Source organism: Acartia tonsa, chromosome 5 (assembly GCF_053477335.1).
Source record: "Acartia tonsa isolate MP-2025a chromosome 5, ASM5347733v1, whole genome shotgun sequence".
NCBI lineage: Eukaryota > Metazoa > Arthropoda > Copepoda > Calanoida > Acartiidae > Acartia > Acartia tonsa.
In genome coordinates this window covers 28,868,284-28,886,722 of record NC_137264.1, presented here as the reverse complement: position 1 = coordinate 28,886,722, position 18,439 = coordinate 28,868,284, and the positions used below count along the sequence as shown (strand labels likewise).

General features: G+C 31.4%; 2 protein-coding genes across 9 annotated transcripts in view; both read left to right on the top strand.

Annotated features, from left to right (window-relative positions):
• The window catches only part of Spf30 (survival of motor neuron-related-splicing factor 30), a 59,361-nt gene extending 52,987 nt beyond the window's left edge, over nucleotides 1–6,374 (top strand). For 2 of the 4 annotated variants that reach the window (XM_080161190.1, XM_080161188.1), the window contains exon 7: nucleotides 862–6,374. In XM_080161190.1, the coding sequence (XP_080017316.1) occupies nucleotides 862–945 (84 nt within the window). In that variant the 3' untranslated portion in view covers nucleotides 946–6,374. The remainder of the gene's footprint in view (nucleotides 1–861) is intronic. The other 2 variants (XR_013879752.1, XR_013879751.1) reach the window with 2 other exon arrangements.
• On the top strand, nucleotides 6,375–18,438 carry LOC145319213 (uncharacterized). 5 transcript variants are annotated; one of them, XR_013879749.1, is made up of 7 exons: nucleotides 6,375–6,507; nucleotides 8,164–8,430; nucleotides 9,619–10,071; nucleotides 10,531–10,683; nucleotides 11,402–11,595; nucleotides 12,073–13,575; nucleotides 16,031–18,438. XR_013879749.1 is itself a non-coding variant. In XM_080161185.1 (6 exons), the coding sequence occupies exons 1-6, from the start codon at nucleotides 6,382–6,384 to the stop codon at nucleotides 13,133–13,135; spliced, it is 2,256 nt and encodes a 751-aa protein (XP_080017311.1). In that variant the 5' UTR covers nucleotides 6,375–6,381; the 3' UTR covers nucleotides 13,136–18,438. The 5 variants fall into 5 exon arrangements, 1 of the variants encoding a protein (XP_080017311.1); XR_013879748.1 differs by having other exon boundaries at nucleotides 12,073–13,595; XR_013879747.1 differs by having other exon boundaries at nucleotides 12,073–14,378; nucleotides 16,099–18,438.
• Nucleotide 18,439: the final 1 nt, after the last annotated feature.

Below are 18,439 nucleotides of genomic sequence, written 5' to 3'. Positions count from 1 at the left end.
ACCGGCATTTCTTTGCACCTTTGGTTCTACTGAACCTTGTGCTATATCTCGCAGGGAGGGGCGGGACATGGGCTGTTATTACACTAGTCCCCAATGTTTCATAATAACAAATTCTTATTCGTTGGCTTAAAAACTCTGGGGACTTTTATTAAATTTTGATTGTTTGATTCATCAGTTTGAGTTTCTAAACGTTTCAACAACTAATTAAAATCTTCAGAAGGGGGAGGGGGAATTTTGTGTATCATTATTGGAATGTGCCTTAATTTATCTACCATTGTCTTATCCCTGCATTTCTCTGCATATTGTTTCTCTTATTTTAATAGGAATAAGAAGAAATTGTTTTATAAGAAATGTAAATGATCTGATGCTCTTAATTCTCTCACACCAGTATCAAATATCTTATCCAGTTAAGAGCATTTATTTACACAAATTCTAATGAAACATAGTTTATTTTATTTTCTACGAGAACATAAAATAAAATAAACTTTTTTCGTTTTTGGTAGGTATTTAGTCATTTGTCTTTCATAGAAATCAAAATGGGTACTACTAGTAAAAATATTTTTGACTTGATAATATTCCTCAAAAAAATTCTACCTGATGAAGAATAATTTTTGTCTCAAATTTTGAATAACAAAGTCTAAAAGCGGAGTTTGTCCGTTTGTCTATTTATCACTGTCATCGAAGCCTAATAGAATGACCATATTTTTACAAAAGAATAAAAAAATCATAAAAGTAAGAGGAATCTAAATTACGTTTGTAAATTTATTTTTATGTGCTAATTATACTTGGACTTATTGCGTGAGTGGCGTCATTATTTTTTTTATTTAGGTTTAAAACTAATGCGTCTTTTTTTCAATTTAGGTTGGTGTTGGTACCTGCGGAGTGTCAGGCCAGGGCATGACAGATTTCAGTGTCGCAACAAAATACAGAAAAACTTCATTTTAAAACATTCTTTTTAATAATAAACTGTGGGCATCTAACCTAATCCTCTCAGTGAATAATACACATTTTTATAAGTAATATGTGATTGTGGTAAAGTTAGAATCATTTATCACTGTGTACAGAATAAAAATAATGAATAATGTTAACTTTGGTTAACAAAAACACATTGAAAATAGTGTACAGATAAACATGGTTTGTGGATTGAAAAAAAAAATAAATCAACAAAAAGTGTATGTGAAATTATAAAAATTGCATTTTGTGACAAAATGATGATTTTCTAATAATTGTCGGAGAATATAATAGTGATCAGCAGAGCATTACATTCAGTTCAAATTTTGTGTCATCCTCATAGTGACCAATTTTATCAGGGATTTTTAGGGATAAGACAATGGACGATAATTTGTGTACGTTCTCAAGGATAAAAGTACATGAAACCAAAGATTAAACTTTGTAATTTACAGTCCAATATCCCATGCCTCCCTGCTTTTTATAGTAAAAAAAATGGACCAGTATTATCAATACTCTAAAAAGAAAAATAAGATAAACAAAGGTTTAATGGTTGAAGTTGGAACACAAATAATATGATCTTATATTTTAACATTAAGTATTGAGTTAATGATAATTTGAAAACTTGTCAATGCCGCCCTTTTCAAATATTTTTTAAACAGTTTTTGTCCCTCCTCCTGACTATACCTTAGAGTACAATATCCATAAACAACATTCATTTTCAAATAAAATAGAGGCCTCACTCTCAACTGGGTTCCTTTTTTGTTGCTTAAAAATGGGACTTTTATCTTTGTATTAAGTAAAGCTATATGTTAGGTTATATAAGGTTTTCAGTGCCATGTACTTTATATTTATTAGTTACAGACAGAATGAATTGTAGCATGTTTAATCTTAAGACGTTTGTACTTATTGGTTTGTTTTTTTTTAAAGCAATATGCAATTTCTGTTAGATAATGGATTTAATTTTAGGCAAAAAATTTATATCTATACAGAGTTTCGGATCCGGATCCGCAAAAAAATGCGGATCCGGATCCTTGGATTTAAAAAAATGCGGAAAAAATGGAAAAATTTACCTAAATTTATATAAAATCTCAGAAATTCTCTTGATGAGAGCCAATCTTTAAGGTTTAGGTTCAGACTTGAAAATTAAAAGTATTTTTGACTTCGAATTAAAGAATAAAATTTTTTGAAAAATTTGGTGATTTTATTTTTATTGTCAAGGATCCGGATCCGCACTGACCAAATTTTGAGGATCCGGATCCGCATACAATCAATGCGGATCCGAAACTCTGTCTATATAACTCTGAAGCTTTAAAGGATTTTTCAAAGTACGCATATACTACATATTTGAATTACGATAAAACTACACAATACATCCCCTCTTTCAAGTTTAAAATTAAACAAAGTAAAATAACCGAGTAATAAATTTCTTTTAACTTCCTGAATTTTAATTAAATAGTATAACAATGTAAATTCATTGGCAGTAAACTAGATAATTTATACTAGGATATGGTTTTTTTTTCTCTCATGGACGTGCGAGAGCGGGTGGTGTGGGGGTGTTCTTGGACATATTCATAATTAAATCATCGGGGGTGGCTTGAGTGTAATTTTTCCGTATAAAGTATGTTCATACTATTAAAAGGCAATCCCTCTATTCATTTCAAGTATGAAGATATTTTAAAGTAATTATCAGGGTAAAATCATGTGCACGCGACTTTGGTCTTTATTATGCACTAAAAAGAAAATAGCAGAATTTAAAAAATAGCTTATAAAAAATCTATAACAACATTTATTTTAATGCATATCTTTAATGAAAAATATTTATTATTTTTTATGATTTATTTCAAAATCATTCATCATTGAAAATTATATGCATTTTATAAATCTGGAATATTTTTAAAATGTCTGACATAAAAAATAATTTCAGACATAAATCTATTTCAGCTTGATTTTTGCTTGCATATGGCTGTGCGTGTGTGTGTGTATCTGTGTGTAAATATTCAATGTGTGTGTGGGAGTGTGTTTGCATACTGCACATGTTTGCTTCATTCAAGTGTATTTATTAATTTTATTGATTACTTTAACAATATCAAAAATGTATATTAGGCAAATACATTCAGGTTCAAAATGGCTTTTTGCTTGATTACTTTCATCAATCAAGACTCATGTTAGAAATAAATCAAAAAGACTGTCAATTATTTTAATAAAAAAATGTAAGACTGCACACTCGGTACCATGTAATAAGATAAGAGCATTAAGTTTTTTCTCTCTACTTATTCTATTTATTGACCATTTGTTGCATTATAAATGATATTAAAAAGTCTTTAAATACACATGTACTACTACCACTATCAGTTGGATTTATTGCGATGACTTTCAAGTTTACAAAGTGTACTAAAACTCGTTGTTCTTTAACAACTTTGCACATAAATTCGTTTTTTAGTGTGTGTTTGTATGTATTATGTTTATCTGTCTGTCTGTCTATCCTAAATCCCATTAACCTTATAATAGCCAGCAACATATGTGAACTATAATAGAAATTCTGCATAAGAAATAAGAGGGTGATTTATTGTGGATATCCCGTAATCAAGTGTTGAAAGGCGCTTTACAACATCATAAACGGCATTTATAGATTTTAGTAACATGTATTAGAAGATACAATTCAAATAAAAGTTCAATAACATATGCCTAACAAATAAATGAATTAATTTGACTCAGTAATTTTGGTGTTATATATCTATCATTTTAACCTCGACTTGTTCCCCAAAATAACTTCCCAGCTCCTATGAGAAGCTACACTGAAAAGGAGCACAATATCGGTTCAACGTTTAGCGATTTCCTTCGGTACAAACAGATAGACATCCTATTACTTTATAATAAGGATTACGGTGTCTTTACAATAATCAAACATGCCTCTTTATATTTATATTTGTGATAAAAAAAATTTAATGAAGTCAATTTAAAACAAAGTATTTTAACTTATTATAAATATTAAAATCTAATTGGCAAAATATGGTTGTCATTTCACGCAGTGGTAAGATTAAAAGGATTTTATAAATACCAGGGAAATTGACAAAATATATTTTAAAAGTAATAGAAATATTTATTATTACTAAGTTTAGGAAGGTTAGGGATCTTAAGTGATAAGACAATGGACGAAAAATTAGCAATAAAATTAAATAATTTAACACAAAAACATAGGCATTTGATGACATTGTTTAGGTATCTTTTAAACTCAAACATTTTAAGTCTTTTTGAAATTATTTTTATCCTTATATTTATCTGTCCCCGAATAAAACAAAAAAAAACAGACTTAAGGGGAGGAAAAAATTACGGGTGAACGAATTTCTACGAAGATATGCATCAAATGTAATTGAGAGATAATGATATTTCAAATTGCATTTTTTTAATTCTCTTGTTTAAATTGTTGGTCATCGTTGTGTTTGTGTTAACTGCAAGCTTTTAGGGACAGGGATAATTTATATAAAAAAGAAAATAAAGGATTGATAATTATTGTAAATAACCTTTTGAATGGAACTCTTTTCTGTATAACTTTTTACCATTTACTTTAAAGCACTTTTTTACTGCTGAGACGCGACTTATTGCAATACTGTCTATAATAAAAAAGATATACAACAGCATTTTTGGCTTTAAGTTAATTTCAATTTTCGGCTTGAATTTTTTAGGGTAATACTTACCGTTTTGACTCATTGAGTTTACTAGACATCAAATGATTTTGTGATTTTGCATCAAACATAGAAGTACAGACATGGCATGGTTTTTATGTAGCTTTTGTACTAAAAATAATAAAACTAGAAGACAAAAAGGAACTAGTTGGCTCAAGAGATTTTAGCCTGTGCAATCAGCATAAAAAACACCAATTTTATTATTTAATAGGATCATACAAAACCTTTATTTTGTGGATTTATCAATAAAATTTTATTTAATATTTAATGACAGTTCTAGTCCCCAATTGTTTAAACGAGATTTATCTTAAATCACTAAATAAACTTTGAATTACTTACATAATTCAAAGAAAACTGCAAGCTGTTAGGGATTGGATTAGAGTTAAAGTTCTGAAAGCCTTTATATTCATGTAATTTAAATGCACTCATAGCTATGAAAACAATTTTACTTAGATTTTAAAAAAAAGTTATTTAAATAGAACAAAGTAATTAAACCAAATCTTGTTCTATTTTTTCTATGAGTCGGTGGAGATTTAATGTTTTTTACTGAATAAATTAATTCAATGTTAACTTTGTGTACCTAGTTGTTCACACATTAAAAAGTGAAGACACTGAATACTATTTTTAGATGCTTTTAACCTAATTTTAAACTTAAACAGAGTAATTTAGCTTTTTTAAAGGAAGATACAAAGTGTTATTGCAGTGTTTGGTGAAATTATATACAATGCTTAATATGTATAATTTATAAACACAAACTAAATTTGGCACCAAATTACGTTCTTTGCCTACCTAATACCACCCTTAATTTTATGTTTGATGTTCAAACATAATTAGCCATAGTACAATAAATAACGCCAATACAATTTTTATACACATCGTACAGCTAATTAAACTATTATTTTGTTTAAAAACATATCAAAATTACTCTGCGTGACCCTTATAATTAAACAAGAATTAATGGGATTATGCTTATGACTTAAAGTAAGATATTATAATTATTATTGTAGAATCAAAGAAACTTTAAAAAGCTAAAACTTTCTAAATAGAAGTTAATGAAATGAAGCAAATATTATAATTTAACTTAATGTTTTGACTAACCATATCTATAAATTGAAACAACGAGCGGATCTTTGGCGGTCAAGAATTATAATTAGATATTTACTTAGTAATGACTCAAATACCTTTTTTCAGCTAAGCTGTATTATACATTGATTTGTAGGTATAATCCTCAAAGTTAAACCCCATTATTTCCTTAAGTTGAAAGTCCAATTTAAGCAAAAATAAGTTATTTTTGGTATTTTTTTAAAATGATGGTTGTTATATACAAGTTGGGAGACATAATGCCTTATAATTTCTGATAATTATAACACATTGAGGTTAACTCTAATTAGCTGATGATTTATATTTTGGTAATGCTCTCGCTAATAATATGTTATTAAACAATCATTCTGTTTGATTAAGATTATTGTGTAACAATATTGTTCTATAAATAGGTATTGGATTCATATGTAGTCATGTTGTAAATGACTTTTATACCTAGTGCAATTGGGTTATTAATAGTGACGATTAATTGAGGTTAACATTCTCTGAAAATAAGATTAATTTTTGTTTAAACAAAGAATAATAGCAAAAAATTATGAATATTTTTACACAATGATCTTTATTCTAACAACGCTTATGTACAAAAAAAACTCCTGGAAAATAAAAACTCATTTTAAACTTGTTACCGTTAATTTCAGATGGACCAATGAAAATTGTTTGGGTGTCTTGCTCCCCACAGCTCGTATCTGCTGAGTACTTGGCTAAGATGGACAAGTATCTGTCCTCTTTAGACATGAAGGATTCAAGATATAATATTCTTTCATATCCTCAGGTAAGGATCATCTCTTTTTTTTGGGAGGGGGGGGGGGGGGGGGCAATCTTGAATTGAAAGATGAACAACTTTAGAATAAATGTATTTTTTGTAACAGGATCTGTTTCCAGCAAAGAACATTATTACATTTATACCTAAGTTTACTTTACGTTTTCCAATAAAATAAAAGTAATCTAAATTACCTTTTAATGTTTTTGCCACATTTAAGAATCACATAAATCTTTAATTTAAAAAAGTGAAAGTATTAAGAGCTTTTATTTCAATGAATTGAAGAAAACGAGAGAGGGCGGACATTTAGCACATACTTAAAGTTATTATTAATAACAAAAGAAGAATTATGATTTACAAAACTCTCTAGTTTCTCCACTTTCGCCTCTTTTTCGTTGACTTTTGAAAGAAAGTTGCCTTTTTTATGTTTTTTAATAATCTGATTCCAAGTAAAGTCTCTGAACACCTACTAGATACGTGACGTAAAATTAAGATTCTTACGGATGTAAATTATTTTCATTATTTAAAGATATTTAAAAATAAAATTTTCATGTGATCTAGAAGAGATTTACTTAGAACGTAAATTAAATATCAACAAGGCACTTAAGATGTTTAAATTCCCATTTAATTAAAATGACTGAGCAAATCCTCTAATGATTTTGCAACCAAAATAGCCAACTACGTTCTAAGAATAAGATAATATCTTTATTAAGTCTTAAATGGCATCTTAACAGCCTCCTTAAATATCTAGTTACATTTCTTTATTATTGTGATTTTACATTAACATCACGTACACTGCTTTTTTCAATATCAGCGTTTATGATTTGAAATTATAATTCTACATCAGTTTTTAGTGGCGCAGCTACACTATATATCTAACTAGGTATGATAATGTCAGACCGCAGTCAGCAAAATTCTTATAATAAAGTAACAGACTGTTTTTTGTGTACCGAAGGATCTCGCTAACCGCTAAACCGAAATGTTTGTACCTTACAGGGTAGCTTCTCATAGTTCCCGGTAGGGTTAATAACTTTTTTGGGGCGTGTACCTCCCCCCCTCTCCTCCCAAAAAGGGTGCGATTGTAAAATTAGGCGGCAGGGTCAAATTTAATTCACCAACTACAGGTCACAGAGAAGCCGCTAGTATAAGTAAAGTGGTCATACATTCAATGTCTTAGTAATGTTAAGATTCAACCTTTATTCAGGGGTATATGATATATAATTCTGCTTAGTTGACCCTGCTAAAAGGGGGGGGGGGGGCGGGAATGTAAAAATTAAGATAACTGAAAACATTATTTTCCATTTTCTTCCTCCTTGGTGAGAAAAAAAAATAAAAGAACATGTGGGAGGGGAATAATATAAATAAAATAAAATAAAATAAAATAAAATAAAGATGTCTGAACATATTTTTCTATTTTTCCCCTTCCTTGCTGGAAAAAAAACTAGGTAGGAGAAAAAAAATTGAAATTTTGCACCAGTGCAGGGGGGGAAAAATAATCTTGTGCGGAATATACACCCCTGCCTTTATTATAACTTAATAAATTAGATATCAGCCAACAAAAGGCAGAATATTGTAGATGAGAATTTTAGTGAAAGGTGATTATTGTACTGATGTCTTATGGACCTGTCCCTGACAAAGAATTTTAATAATATAATTTATTTTTCTAAGGTGAAAAGACTGAGTAACCTGATGAATGAAACCATACCAATCCAGGGCAGAGGCAATTTTCCCACTCTTCAGATCAAACTGGTCGGCCTAGTTGTCCTAGTCAAGGGCAAGCTCGAGGCCGCGGGCATTACTGTCCACGACGTCCGGCTGAACGGGTCCGTGGCCAGCAGTGTGTTGGCCGTTGAGTCCAACATCGAGTACAACGATCTCGACCTCATCTTCTCGATCGAGCTGGACTCGCCAAAGCAGTATGAAATAGTGAAAAAGGCAGGGCTAAATGGATAATTAAATAAGCATAAAAGTCTATTTTTGCTTTGTAGTTTTGCAGATTTAAAGGGGACTATGCACAAACGAGGGAAAGTGATTCTAAGCACCTTATATCGGTGATAGGTACTAAATTTTTTTTCTGATTATATTAGGGTTATGTTTGATATAGGTATGCCAACTAAAATAAATTAGGCTTTACCATGGTTTTCTATGAATAAACTTTTAAATGTTAAGCATTTTTTGATGAACTATCATCAAATGTTTTGAGTTCAAATAAAATATCACACCAAAACATAGTAAAATGCTGTAGATGGTTCCACGACAAACGTAGGAGTCCCAAACGTAGGAGTGGAAAAACATCGGAGTGGACAAACGCAGGAGTCCCAAACGTCGGAGTGGGACAAACGCAGGAGTGGGACAAACGTCGGAGTGGATAAACGTAGGATTTTTGGGACAAACGTCGGAGTGGACAAACGCAGGAGTCCCAAAAATTTTTTTTCGATTTGAATTTTTCTTTGAATTTTGATTTTTTTTTCAATTTTTTTTTTTTTTTCAATTTTGAATTTTTTTTTTCAATTTTGATTTTTTTTATACAATCCCCCCCCCCTTCCTCGGTCCCCTTATTTTTCTTAGTTAGGTTAGGTTAGGTTATAGGCCAGGGGGCCGAGCGCTGCGGCCATAACCATTATTTTGTAGACAGGGGTATAAAAAAAATTTTAAAATTGTCATATTATTATAATAGCAGACACTCCTGCGTTTTACTTAAGCCATGTCCACTCCGACGTTTGTCCACTCCGACGTTTGGGACTCCTGCGTTTGGGACTCTTGCGTTTGTCCACTCCGACGTTTGGGACTCCTACGTTTACAAAAGTACACTAATTAAACTGTTAACACTATTACAAGTTACCATTCCTTTTTCTAATTCACCAAAAAAACATCTAGAATCATTGCTGAAAGGTGCTTAGAATCACTTGTTCTCGTTTGTGCATACTCCTCTATTAGATAGGTTTTAAAAAGTAAAATATTTAAAAACTTGCGTTTATTTAGTTAAAATTGAATTCAAGATTGCTTAATAAAAGGTTTAGTATTTCTCTAATGTACATATGAACTTTTAAATAGCTCAATCTTTTACTTTTAAAATCTTGTGATTTTTATCTTGTTTACTTATCCTTTTATTTGTGACAACAGGTCGTGCTAGACTCTCTGTTGGATCTATTACCCGAGGGAACGTCCAAGGAGCGCATGTCGGGCATCACCCTCAAGGAGGCCTACGTGTCCAAAATGGTAAAGGTGACCGAAACTGACCGTTGGTCACTGATCGGCCTCGGTAACAACCACACCAAATCAGTCGAGCTGAAGTTTGTCGACACTATGAAGAGAAAGTACGAGTTCTCTGTCGATTCATTTCACATAATTCTCGACACGTTGTTTTTATTTTACGAGTGCAGTAAAATGTGCATGTCAGAGAACTTTTACCCCACTGTGGTGGGGGAGAGTGTGTATGGGGATTTTAGTGAGGCATTGTATCACCTGGAGAACAGACTCATAGCTACCAAGCACCCGGAGCAGATTAGGGGCGGAGGGTTACTCAAGTACTGTAACCTTCTCGTCAAGAACTATCGTCCGGCGGTCCCGGAACAGGTAAAGATTTTTTTTCAACTCTGAATCAGCTGGATAAAAATTGTGCCTGAAATGAAGTGTGGATCAACAAAAATTGTCCATAAAAAGATTTAAATTATGGGATTGGGATATTAAAAAGAGTGGAACGATCATATGTATGTTTTTATTTTCTTATCGTGACAATATAAACAATTTCCTATTAAAAAAAAGCATTGTTTATCCTGGCCTTCAAGGAAAAAAACCTTTAAATTGTTATGAGGTACCTTTAAACTCCTTAAATTAATCAGATAAATAAAATTTTCTCACAGTAAACCACCTCCCCTCCCCTCCCAAAAAAAAAAAACTTAAAATGAGTTCAAATCATTAACCAGGTTAAAACCGTTGTTTCTTTTACCTAGCCTACGTCACCCCATAAGATTTTTTTGTGAAATACTTTGAATTTTTTATTTCAAACCTGATTTTCACCCACTTATATTTCAGGTGAAAAACATGGAGCGTTACATGTGCAGCCGATTCTTCATTGACTTCCCCGACCTGACGCAGCAGCGCACTAAACTTGTCAAGTTCCTAGACAACCATTTCCTTGGTCCGGACATACAGCTCAAGTATGACTACCTGACAATCCTATACCAGGTAGGATCATCTTTCGATTATTGTTAACAATCTTTATTTAAAGTTTTTGAATAACAGCATCATATTTTCCTACGTATTATATACATTACCTCTCGCTTTACCTCTAATTCGTTTCCATTGAACTTCTCCAGTTTCCTTACTCGTTAATAAAAATAAAATGATGTTAGATTTTAAAAGCGAACCTTTTAACACCAATTTTTTAGGTGAGTTATTAAAGAAAAAAGTTTACTATTGGGGTGTATTTTTCTTATATTTAAAAAAAATTGGATTTTGCCTCCAGGTTCAGGTGCTGCAGGCCTCCAGTTTGTCTCTGGACAGGTTAAAATAAAAGAAATTTTTTTTTATGTTAGAAGTCAAATTTTAAAACAAAATATACATCCTTTTAAATGCTATTAACTTATTTAAAGATAAAAGATGCATATTTTGTTTTATAACTTGAACTTTAGGTAACTCTTCAAAAAAAAATTTTTTTTTTCATTTTTACCTGTCCAAAGACAACCTGGAGGCCTGCAGCACCTGAACCTGGAATCCAAATCCAAATTTTTTTTAAATATAAGAAAAATACACCCCGAAAGTAAACTTTTTTCTTTGATAACCTAATCTCTCACTCCTAAGACAAAGCCTATGCACCCTGTTTACGCAAAAGTGTCAGATCCGGCCCCCCCCCCCCTCCCCCTTGTCCTGGTTCTTGTTATGCTAACATTATATATTTTACAAGGTGGTTGACGAGTCAACGGTGTGTCTGATGGGCCACGAGAGACGACAAACCCTGCAGCTTATAGAGGCGCTCAGCTGTAATGTATTCCTACCAACAAACAACAACAATTCTTATGAATCAACAACAATCTCAAATTGGTGCAACGGTGGTGGTGGTGTTATGAATGGGGACCTGAGTATGAGTAGTCAGAGCAGGTAAAAATACAGTAATAGGACAATTTTCTTACCAATTACTCTTTTTCATATCATGACTTGGAGACCATTTAATAGGTATTATGAAAGGTTTAATATTTTCCTGCTTTTGTCATTGCCATAATTCTTTTTTTTTCCTGCAAATTGTTATTGTTATATATTGAAAATTATATCTTATAATTAAAAAATTTCTATGATATTTTTATTAAAGCTGTTGTAGTGGTTTTTATGTATAGGGATGAGATACAACCTTATAAAAGAATGAGATTTATATCTATTTCTAAGTTATGCAATCCTAACCAGTGCTAACTCCATAACTAACTCTTGCTGATGTGTCTTAAGTTGATTTATCCTTATGAATAAAACTTTACAGCAAGGTCCTCCACATATATTTTTTTTTTTTACAGAAAAGACTAGAAAGAAACCTTCTACACAACACATGCTCTAAACTGTTCTATAATTGTGATCTTTTAATTTCAGTAGTAGCGGTGTGGCATTAAGCAACAGCAGCAGTAGCAGTTGTCATTCAAGTCGGTCCTCCCCGGCCCCGCAAGGCTCATACACAGCCTCTTCGCCGGGCTCCTCAAGTTCCTATCCCTCTCCCGCCCCCTCGTCGGCGTCATCAAACGGCGGAGGCGTGACGGTGTGTAACTATGCACCGCCTCAGTGTCACGCCGTTGTCTCAACTTCCTCCCAGTCTCATTTTACAACAAGCCCACCAAATTACCATCACAAAAAGAATCATGGGAATAGCAACAAGAACAAAAACAAAAACGGCAACAACAACAATAATAACAACGGTGGACAGTATAGTCCCATGTCAGCCTCCAGCGGCGGCAGTCCACAAAGTTTAAGTCCCAAACCGGCGGCCGCAGCGACGACAGTGCCGGTAAATCATTGCGGTGAAGAATGGCGGCTTGTACCTATCTCATGGGTGACCCTATCCCCGGCGCCCCCTCCAAATCACCAACAACCACCGCCGCTTGTGACTAACCAACCCCCTACGTCAGATTCTAGCCTTACTTCAAATCAAACCGTGACATATCGCCAGGTGGCGGTGCGAAGTTTATGCACGCTGGACAATTCTAACGGCGGCGTTACTTGCCAACAGCCGCCGTGTGTGACGATAGCTACACCGACAACGTGTACTATGGTCGGACCACCGCCGTCTCAACCCCCGCCGCCGCCATCAGCCACAGTTATCCAAACATCACCGCCGCCAAACCATCACACTGTTGCAGTAACGAGCCAAAATGGCGGTACACCCCATCTCGCCACCTACGAGATTATCACAACGTGTCCGCCGCAAATGTTATACAGCAATGGCAATTATTACACAGCCTTTTTGAAAACAGCGGTCGCGGCCGGAGGCCCCACGTTGGTAGCAGCCTGTTGTACCGGTAATGGTGAGGCGGGAACCGCCGTGAACGTGACAGCGGCCACGCCGACAATTATGACTGCGCAGCCTTGCTATTCTTGTTCGTGTACATGCCAGGCGGCCTCCATGTGGACTCTACCCCCTGCTAGTCACCAGACCACGTAATGCAAGGTGTACAAGTAGTTTGTAGTGTTTTAAATGTTGCCCCAACAAGCAACAAGGTGGCCCTTGTTTGTAATTTGATCAAACATAATTTTTGAGTCCAAAACGGCTCTTTTACCTTATTAAACAAAAAACTAAATTTTTTAACACAAAAAAAATTAAATGTGAAAATTGGAGATTAAGAGTTTATTTTGTGTGTACAACGTACTATTTACAATACAATACAGTCCTTATATTATAGGATATACATAGATTGTATTCAGTATATTTATAATATGTACGTACAGTACATACATACACAACTTTAACTAGTCTTTTATCACTCTAGTCTCTCTATACAATCATACAGAAAAAAAAACAAGAAAAAAAAAGACTATGTAACATTCATATACTATGTATTTTTATTAATTTTAATTGAATTTATAAAGACGCTATTATTGAATGTTTTATAATTGACCTATTGGTTCCTATTTTCTGTTGATATATTCCTGTCTCAGTTCTAATAACCTGGTCAAACAATTTTCTAATTAATAATCTTTTTCAATCTCGAATTTTTTATTCAGTTTCAATGCTTAATTGTGAAACTTAAAAAATGCAATGAAATTACTAAAGAAACACTCATATACACTTGATATTAAGACCAGTTTATTATTACTATTTATAGTAGCAACGCTACTCTACAACTAATCCCAATGTCTGATATATGCCTTGCCTAGGTATTGTGACTACTAAATATTTTCATTATTGCCGAAAACTTGTGATTTTCATACATTAAGATGGTAGATAGATAGTTTTCTGCTGCGCTTCTTATGGACATTATTGTCCTTGTTCGAAATATGTATTATTAACCACCTCATAGCTTTATTAAACTTTAATAACAGGGTCAAGAAATTTGAATTGCAAAACCTTTGTTAGTGTATTACAGCTTAAGATTTCACCATGGTGTTTATGGGCAAGTTAGGTCGCTGTTGGAAAAAAACAGAATTTTGCCCACTTAATGTTTAACTACCAGGATCTTTAAAAAGATATTAATCTTACTTTTAGATATTTCCAAAAACCTTTAATTTAAACTCTATGGAATTTTAAGCTGTCATGTTGCAATGATGTACTTTATTGTCCCTGTTGAAATTAAATAAATAATGTTGAAGCTTGGGCATTCATATACTACAATATTATATTAGGAATAGATGCACAGACAGGAATCTGTAAATATATACATCTTATACAATATATATTTGTACAATTGGTAAGAAAGTAGGGAACCAAACCTGCTAGCTCTGTGTTAAGTAAGGTTTAGTTATATCCCCTTGAAAGATGTTGAAAAAATATGTCATTTTGGCTTCTAATGGCATCACATTAGTTTATTTTTTTGCTATCCAAAAAAGCTTTTATTATGAGGGACTGGCAAAAAGTTTTTTTTTTAATTTTCGAATATAAGACGGCAGCTTTTTAAAAGATCCCCTATTATTTATGCACAACTTCAAATTCTTATAGGTTGGGTAAATTTTAAAATCTAAACCTAGCAAAAAAACAGTCAAAACTTAATCATGATGTTCTAATTAAATGTCATATTTCCAAAAATGAAATGATCTCTCCTTCTCCCTTGTTTTAAAAATCTCATCCTATAACCATGATTCACTTATTATTTCTGAGCTTCTTTTTTGTATTTCTTATATTTTTATATTTGTATTGAGGGAGAAACGCCAAAATGCATATTTTGAAATCTTTCAAGGGGAAACTTTCTAAAAATCTCTTTTTCTATTGTCATTTTTATTGGTCTATCAATTAAACATAATTTCTAAATCATGAATTTTTTCCTTGTTTCGAAGAAAAAAGTTATTCTTTAAAAATCATTAAAGATTTTGTGCTAATGTTTAGACCTTAAAAATCATTAGAATATTTTTTTCTTTTTGTTATTTTACTTCTCTTGGTATTTTTAAGGATCGGCCTAAAAACTGAAATTGTTATATTTAAATGAATGGATATGATTTGATATTTAAAAATTAATTTTGAACATTAAATAATTGATAGGATTTATTCAATGGAATTATATAATAACTTACCTAAATGTTGATGCGTCAAATAGGCTTTCCATCCATTAAATATTAATAGATATTCAAATTAAGCGTAGTTATGAAAATTAAATAGTTGGATAAATATTTCTTTAAGTAACAATGCCTCTTAAACAAAAAGATGCATAGTAACTAACCAAACAACGCAAATATAAATTTATCATTGTAATAGATAGGATTATGAAAAAGTATAACTTTATGACGCTCACCTAGTCATCAATCATTTTTTAAAAATCGGAAAAATGGGATTAATACATTTGTACGGATGTAAAATACTCAACAAAAAATTGTCTGAAAAACTTATAGGGTTATTAAAAAAACTTAACATCTGGTAAAAAAAAAGTAAATTCTGAGTTTAAACGTCTCATTTTTTTTAAAAAATTAGTCATACATCACAATTGTCTAAGTCAAAATGGTGCGGAATTGAAAAGACTTTTCCTTAGCCTATCTATCATTATTCCCAATCATCCCTTGATCTCCATTTAAGAAAGAAAATGTTGTGATATTTGGATGGACTGTGCCTTACTATCTTTATTATGTGCCAAACTAAGACAAGGCAAAGATATAAAAAAAAAACACATACCCCCTCTGAACTGGTGATACAAATCTAACACTTGAAATTGAACATCTAATTTTGATTTATTTTGTTTTAATTCTATTTAGAATTGTAAATATTTTGTTATTTTTTTTACTTAAGACTTAATCGAGCTATATCCCCTCCCCCCCCCCCCCCCCCTCTCTAAGAAAATCCGCAAACCTGGCCCTAAATAAATGGAGATCAAGGGAGGTTTTTAAATCATAAATAGTTTCTTATTCAACATTCAAGGCATCAACGAATCAAACCTATTCAAAGATGCAAAAAGATAAAAATTATTTATTCACAAATTTCTCTAGATTTAACATGTATAAAAAAGGAAATTTATTAATTGTTATGTATAAAAATATGTTTTATTATTATTAAATAGTTATAAATTGAATAAGTACCTTTATCATAAAAATTGGATTGTTTTTTTTTATTTCATTTAAAATTTTATCATATGTTCTTATATTTTTATGAAATATTTTTTTTTAATATATAACCTGATTTCTAGTATTTATGGTTGCGGATTTTTTGTGCCAAAGTGGACTATCCACGAACAAGAGCACGTGATTCTAAGTACCTTCCAGCATTGATCCTAAGTATTTTCTTTCAGAATATAATAGTTCACCATTAATAATTAATATATTGACGAGAAAATTTATGTTTCACCACTTCAAAGTTGAAGAAAAGTTAAAATATGTTCAGGTTTTTTAGTCAAAATTCTATCAAACGTTTTGTTGAGTTCGGGGTGTCTTTAATTGTCCATGTTGTCAAATGAAAAAAATTAAAAAAAAGTTAAAAGCACATTTACTTTATCTCATATGTATGTTTAAATTAATGCTAGTATGGATTATTTTACAATCTATATAACACGAGTATTCGCATATATCATCAAATATCCATTTTATTAAAAGAATTAGCTTCATAAAAGTTTTCAAAATCAATTAAAATACCTAAAAAAATATGGTGAAACATAAATTTTCTCATCAATAGATTAATGATATATGGTGACCTATTATATTCTGACAGAAAATACTTAGGATCAATGCTGGAAGGTACTTAGAATCATGTGCTCTCGTTCGTGGATAGTCCCCTTTCAATAAATTTGAAGTGAAAAGAAAGGTTGGGGGTAAAGTTTTATTCTCATAAATCAAAATCAATTTCAAGATTTTTGCTTTTTTTGTTTTCTGCATTCATTATACTATTTTTAAAAAAGGTTAATTTATTTGGGTAATCATTATCACTTTTAAAAATCATTTCAGTTGTCCAATTTTTATGAAATAACCACTTTTCATTAATGTCACAAATAAAAAAAATGTGTATATGGAAAAAAAGATCTAACTTGACTTACTATTTGTTATATTAAAATGATTTCATCCTACTCAGGGACACGGATAAGTATTCTGAGATAGAAATAACATGGCGGATTATTATGAATCTATTGAGTTTAACTAGCTTGTGTAGCTAGAGAATGAATTTACATTTTTTTTGCTGTTCTATTATTTTTCAGTATACTTATATAGGTCCCTGAATCTACCATCAATCAAATGTGATATCTAAATCTTTATTGAATTGTAATATTTTTAATCTTTGCCATGACAGTCTACAATATAAACCTTACATGAATAAAAAAAATATCTTAAAACTTATTTAAAAGATCGGTCTAAGGTGCTAAAAATGTTTTAAAAACCATTAAAAAAATAATCAGTATTGGTCCATTTTGAATAATGGTCGCTTTGGCAATAGGAAAGAAGGTTGTTTTCTTATTAATAGAACAGGTATTTAGCGACTATTTTTTTTGCATAAGTCAAGTAAGGTCAAAAATTAAAATTTGTTGTTTGAAATTTTAACTAAATGTTATTTTTAGCTAAATGTCTATTATTATTACTGGGGATGTTTTATAGTTGTTTGCAAGTGTTTGTTATGAATATCATCAAATTTTTATCTTGAACCATATCTGTGTATCTTATTCTTAAATATGTGATAAAATAATAATGGAGATAAAATTGTGTGTTGTCTGTTGATAATTAATATAATTCCTCTAAACATTGTTTAATCTATCATATAAGATCTGATTCTTTTTGCAAAATACGGAAGGTCATTTTTTAAGTATCTTTAAAAACTGCTAACGATCAAATTGCTATGGGCACAACGTAAAATTGCATCTTAAAACAACCTAGCACACCAAAATCATGCTAGCATACGTCAATGTACATAAATACCAATTTTACGCGCTTTTTCTCTAGCTGCACACTTCCTGTGCATTTTGATAATGTTAAACCGGAAAGTTGGTTCTAGCAGACTATAAAGCTACCGAAAATTAACCTTTTTTCTAGTTCCAATTTGTTTCTTTATTTCTCTAATTCTTACCTACCAAGAGTTTATTTTTATCTTTATAATTTGTTAAGAAAAATTATTATCTATCTACTTAATTTTTATCTAAATTTTTTGTGATTTTTTTTGTCAAATAAACTATATCTTTTTATTTAAAAATCCTAACGCTACGAACTATGTGAAATGTTTATTCTTGTCTTCCCAGAAGATCGACATGACAGTGGATACATTTATCAACACAACTATAACCATCCCCAGCATCCATATATAAATGTAATTTTATAAAACATAACAAAAAAATAAAAATGATAAAAAGAAAAT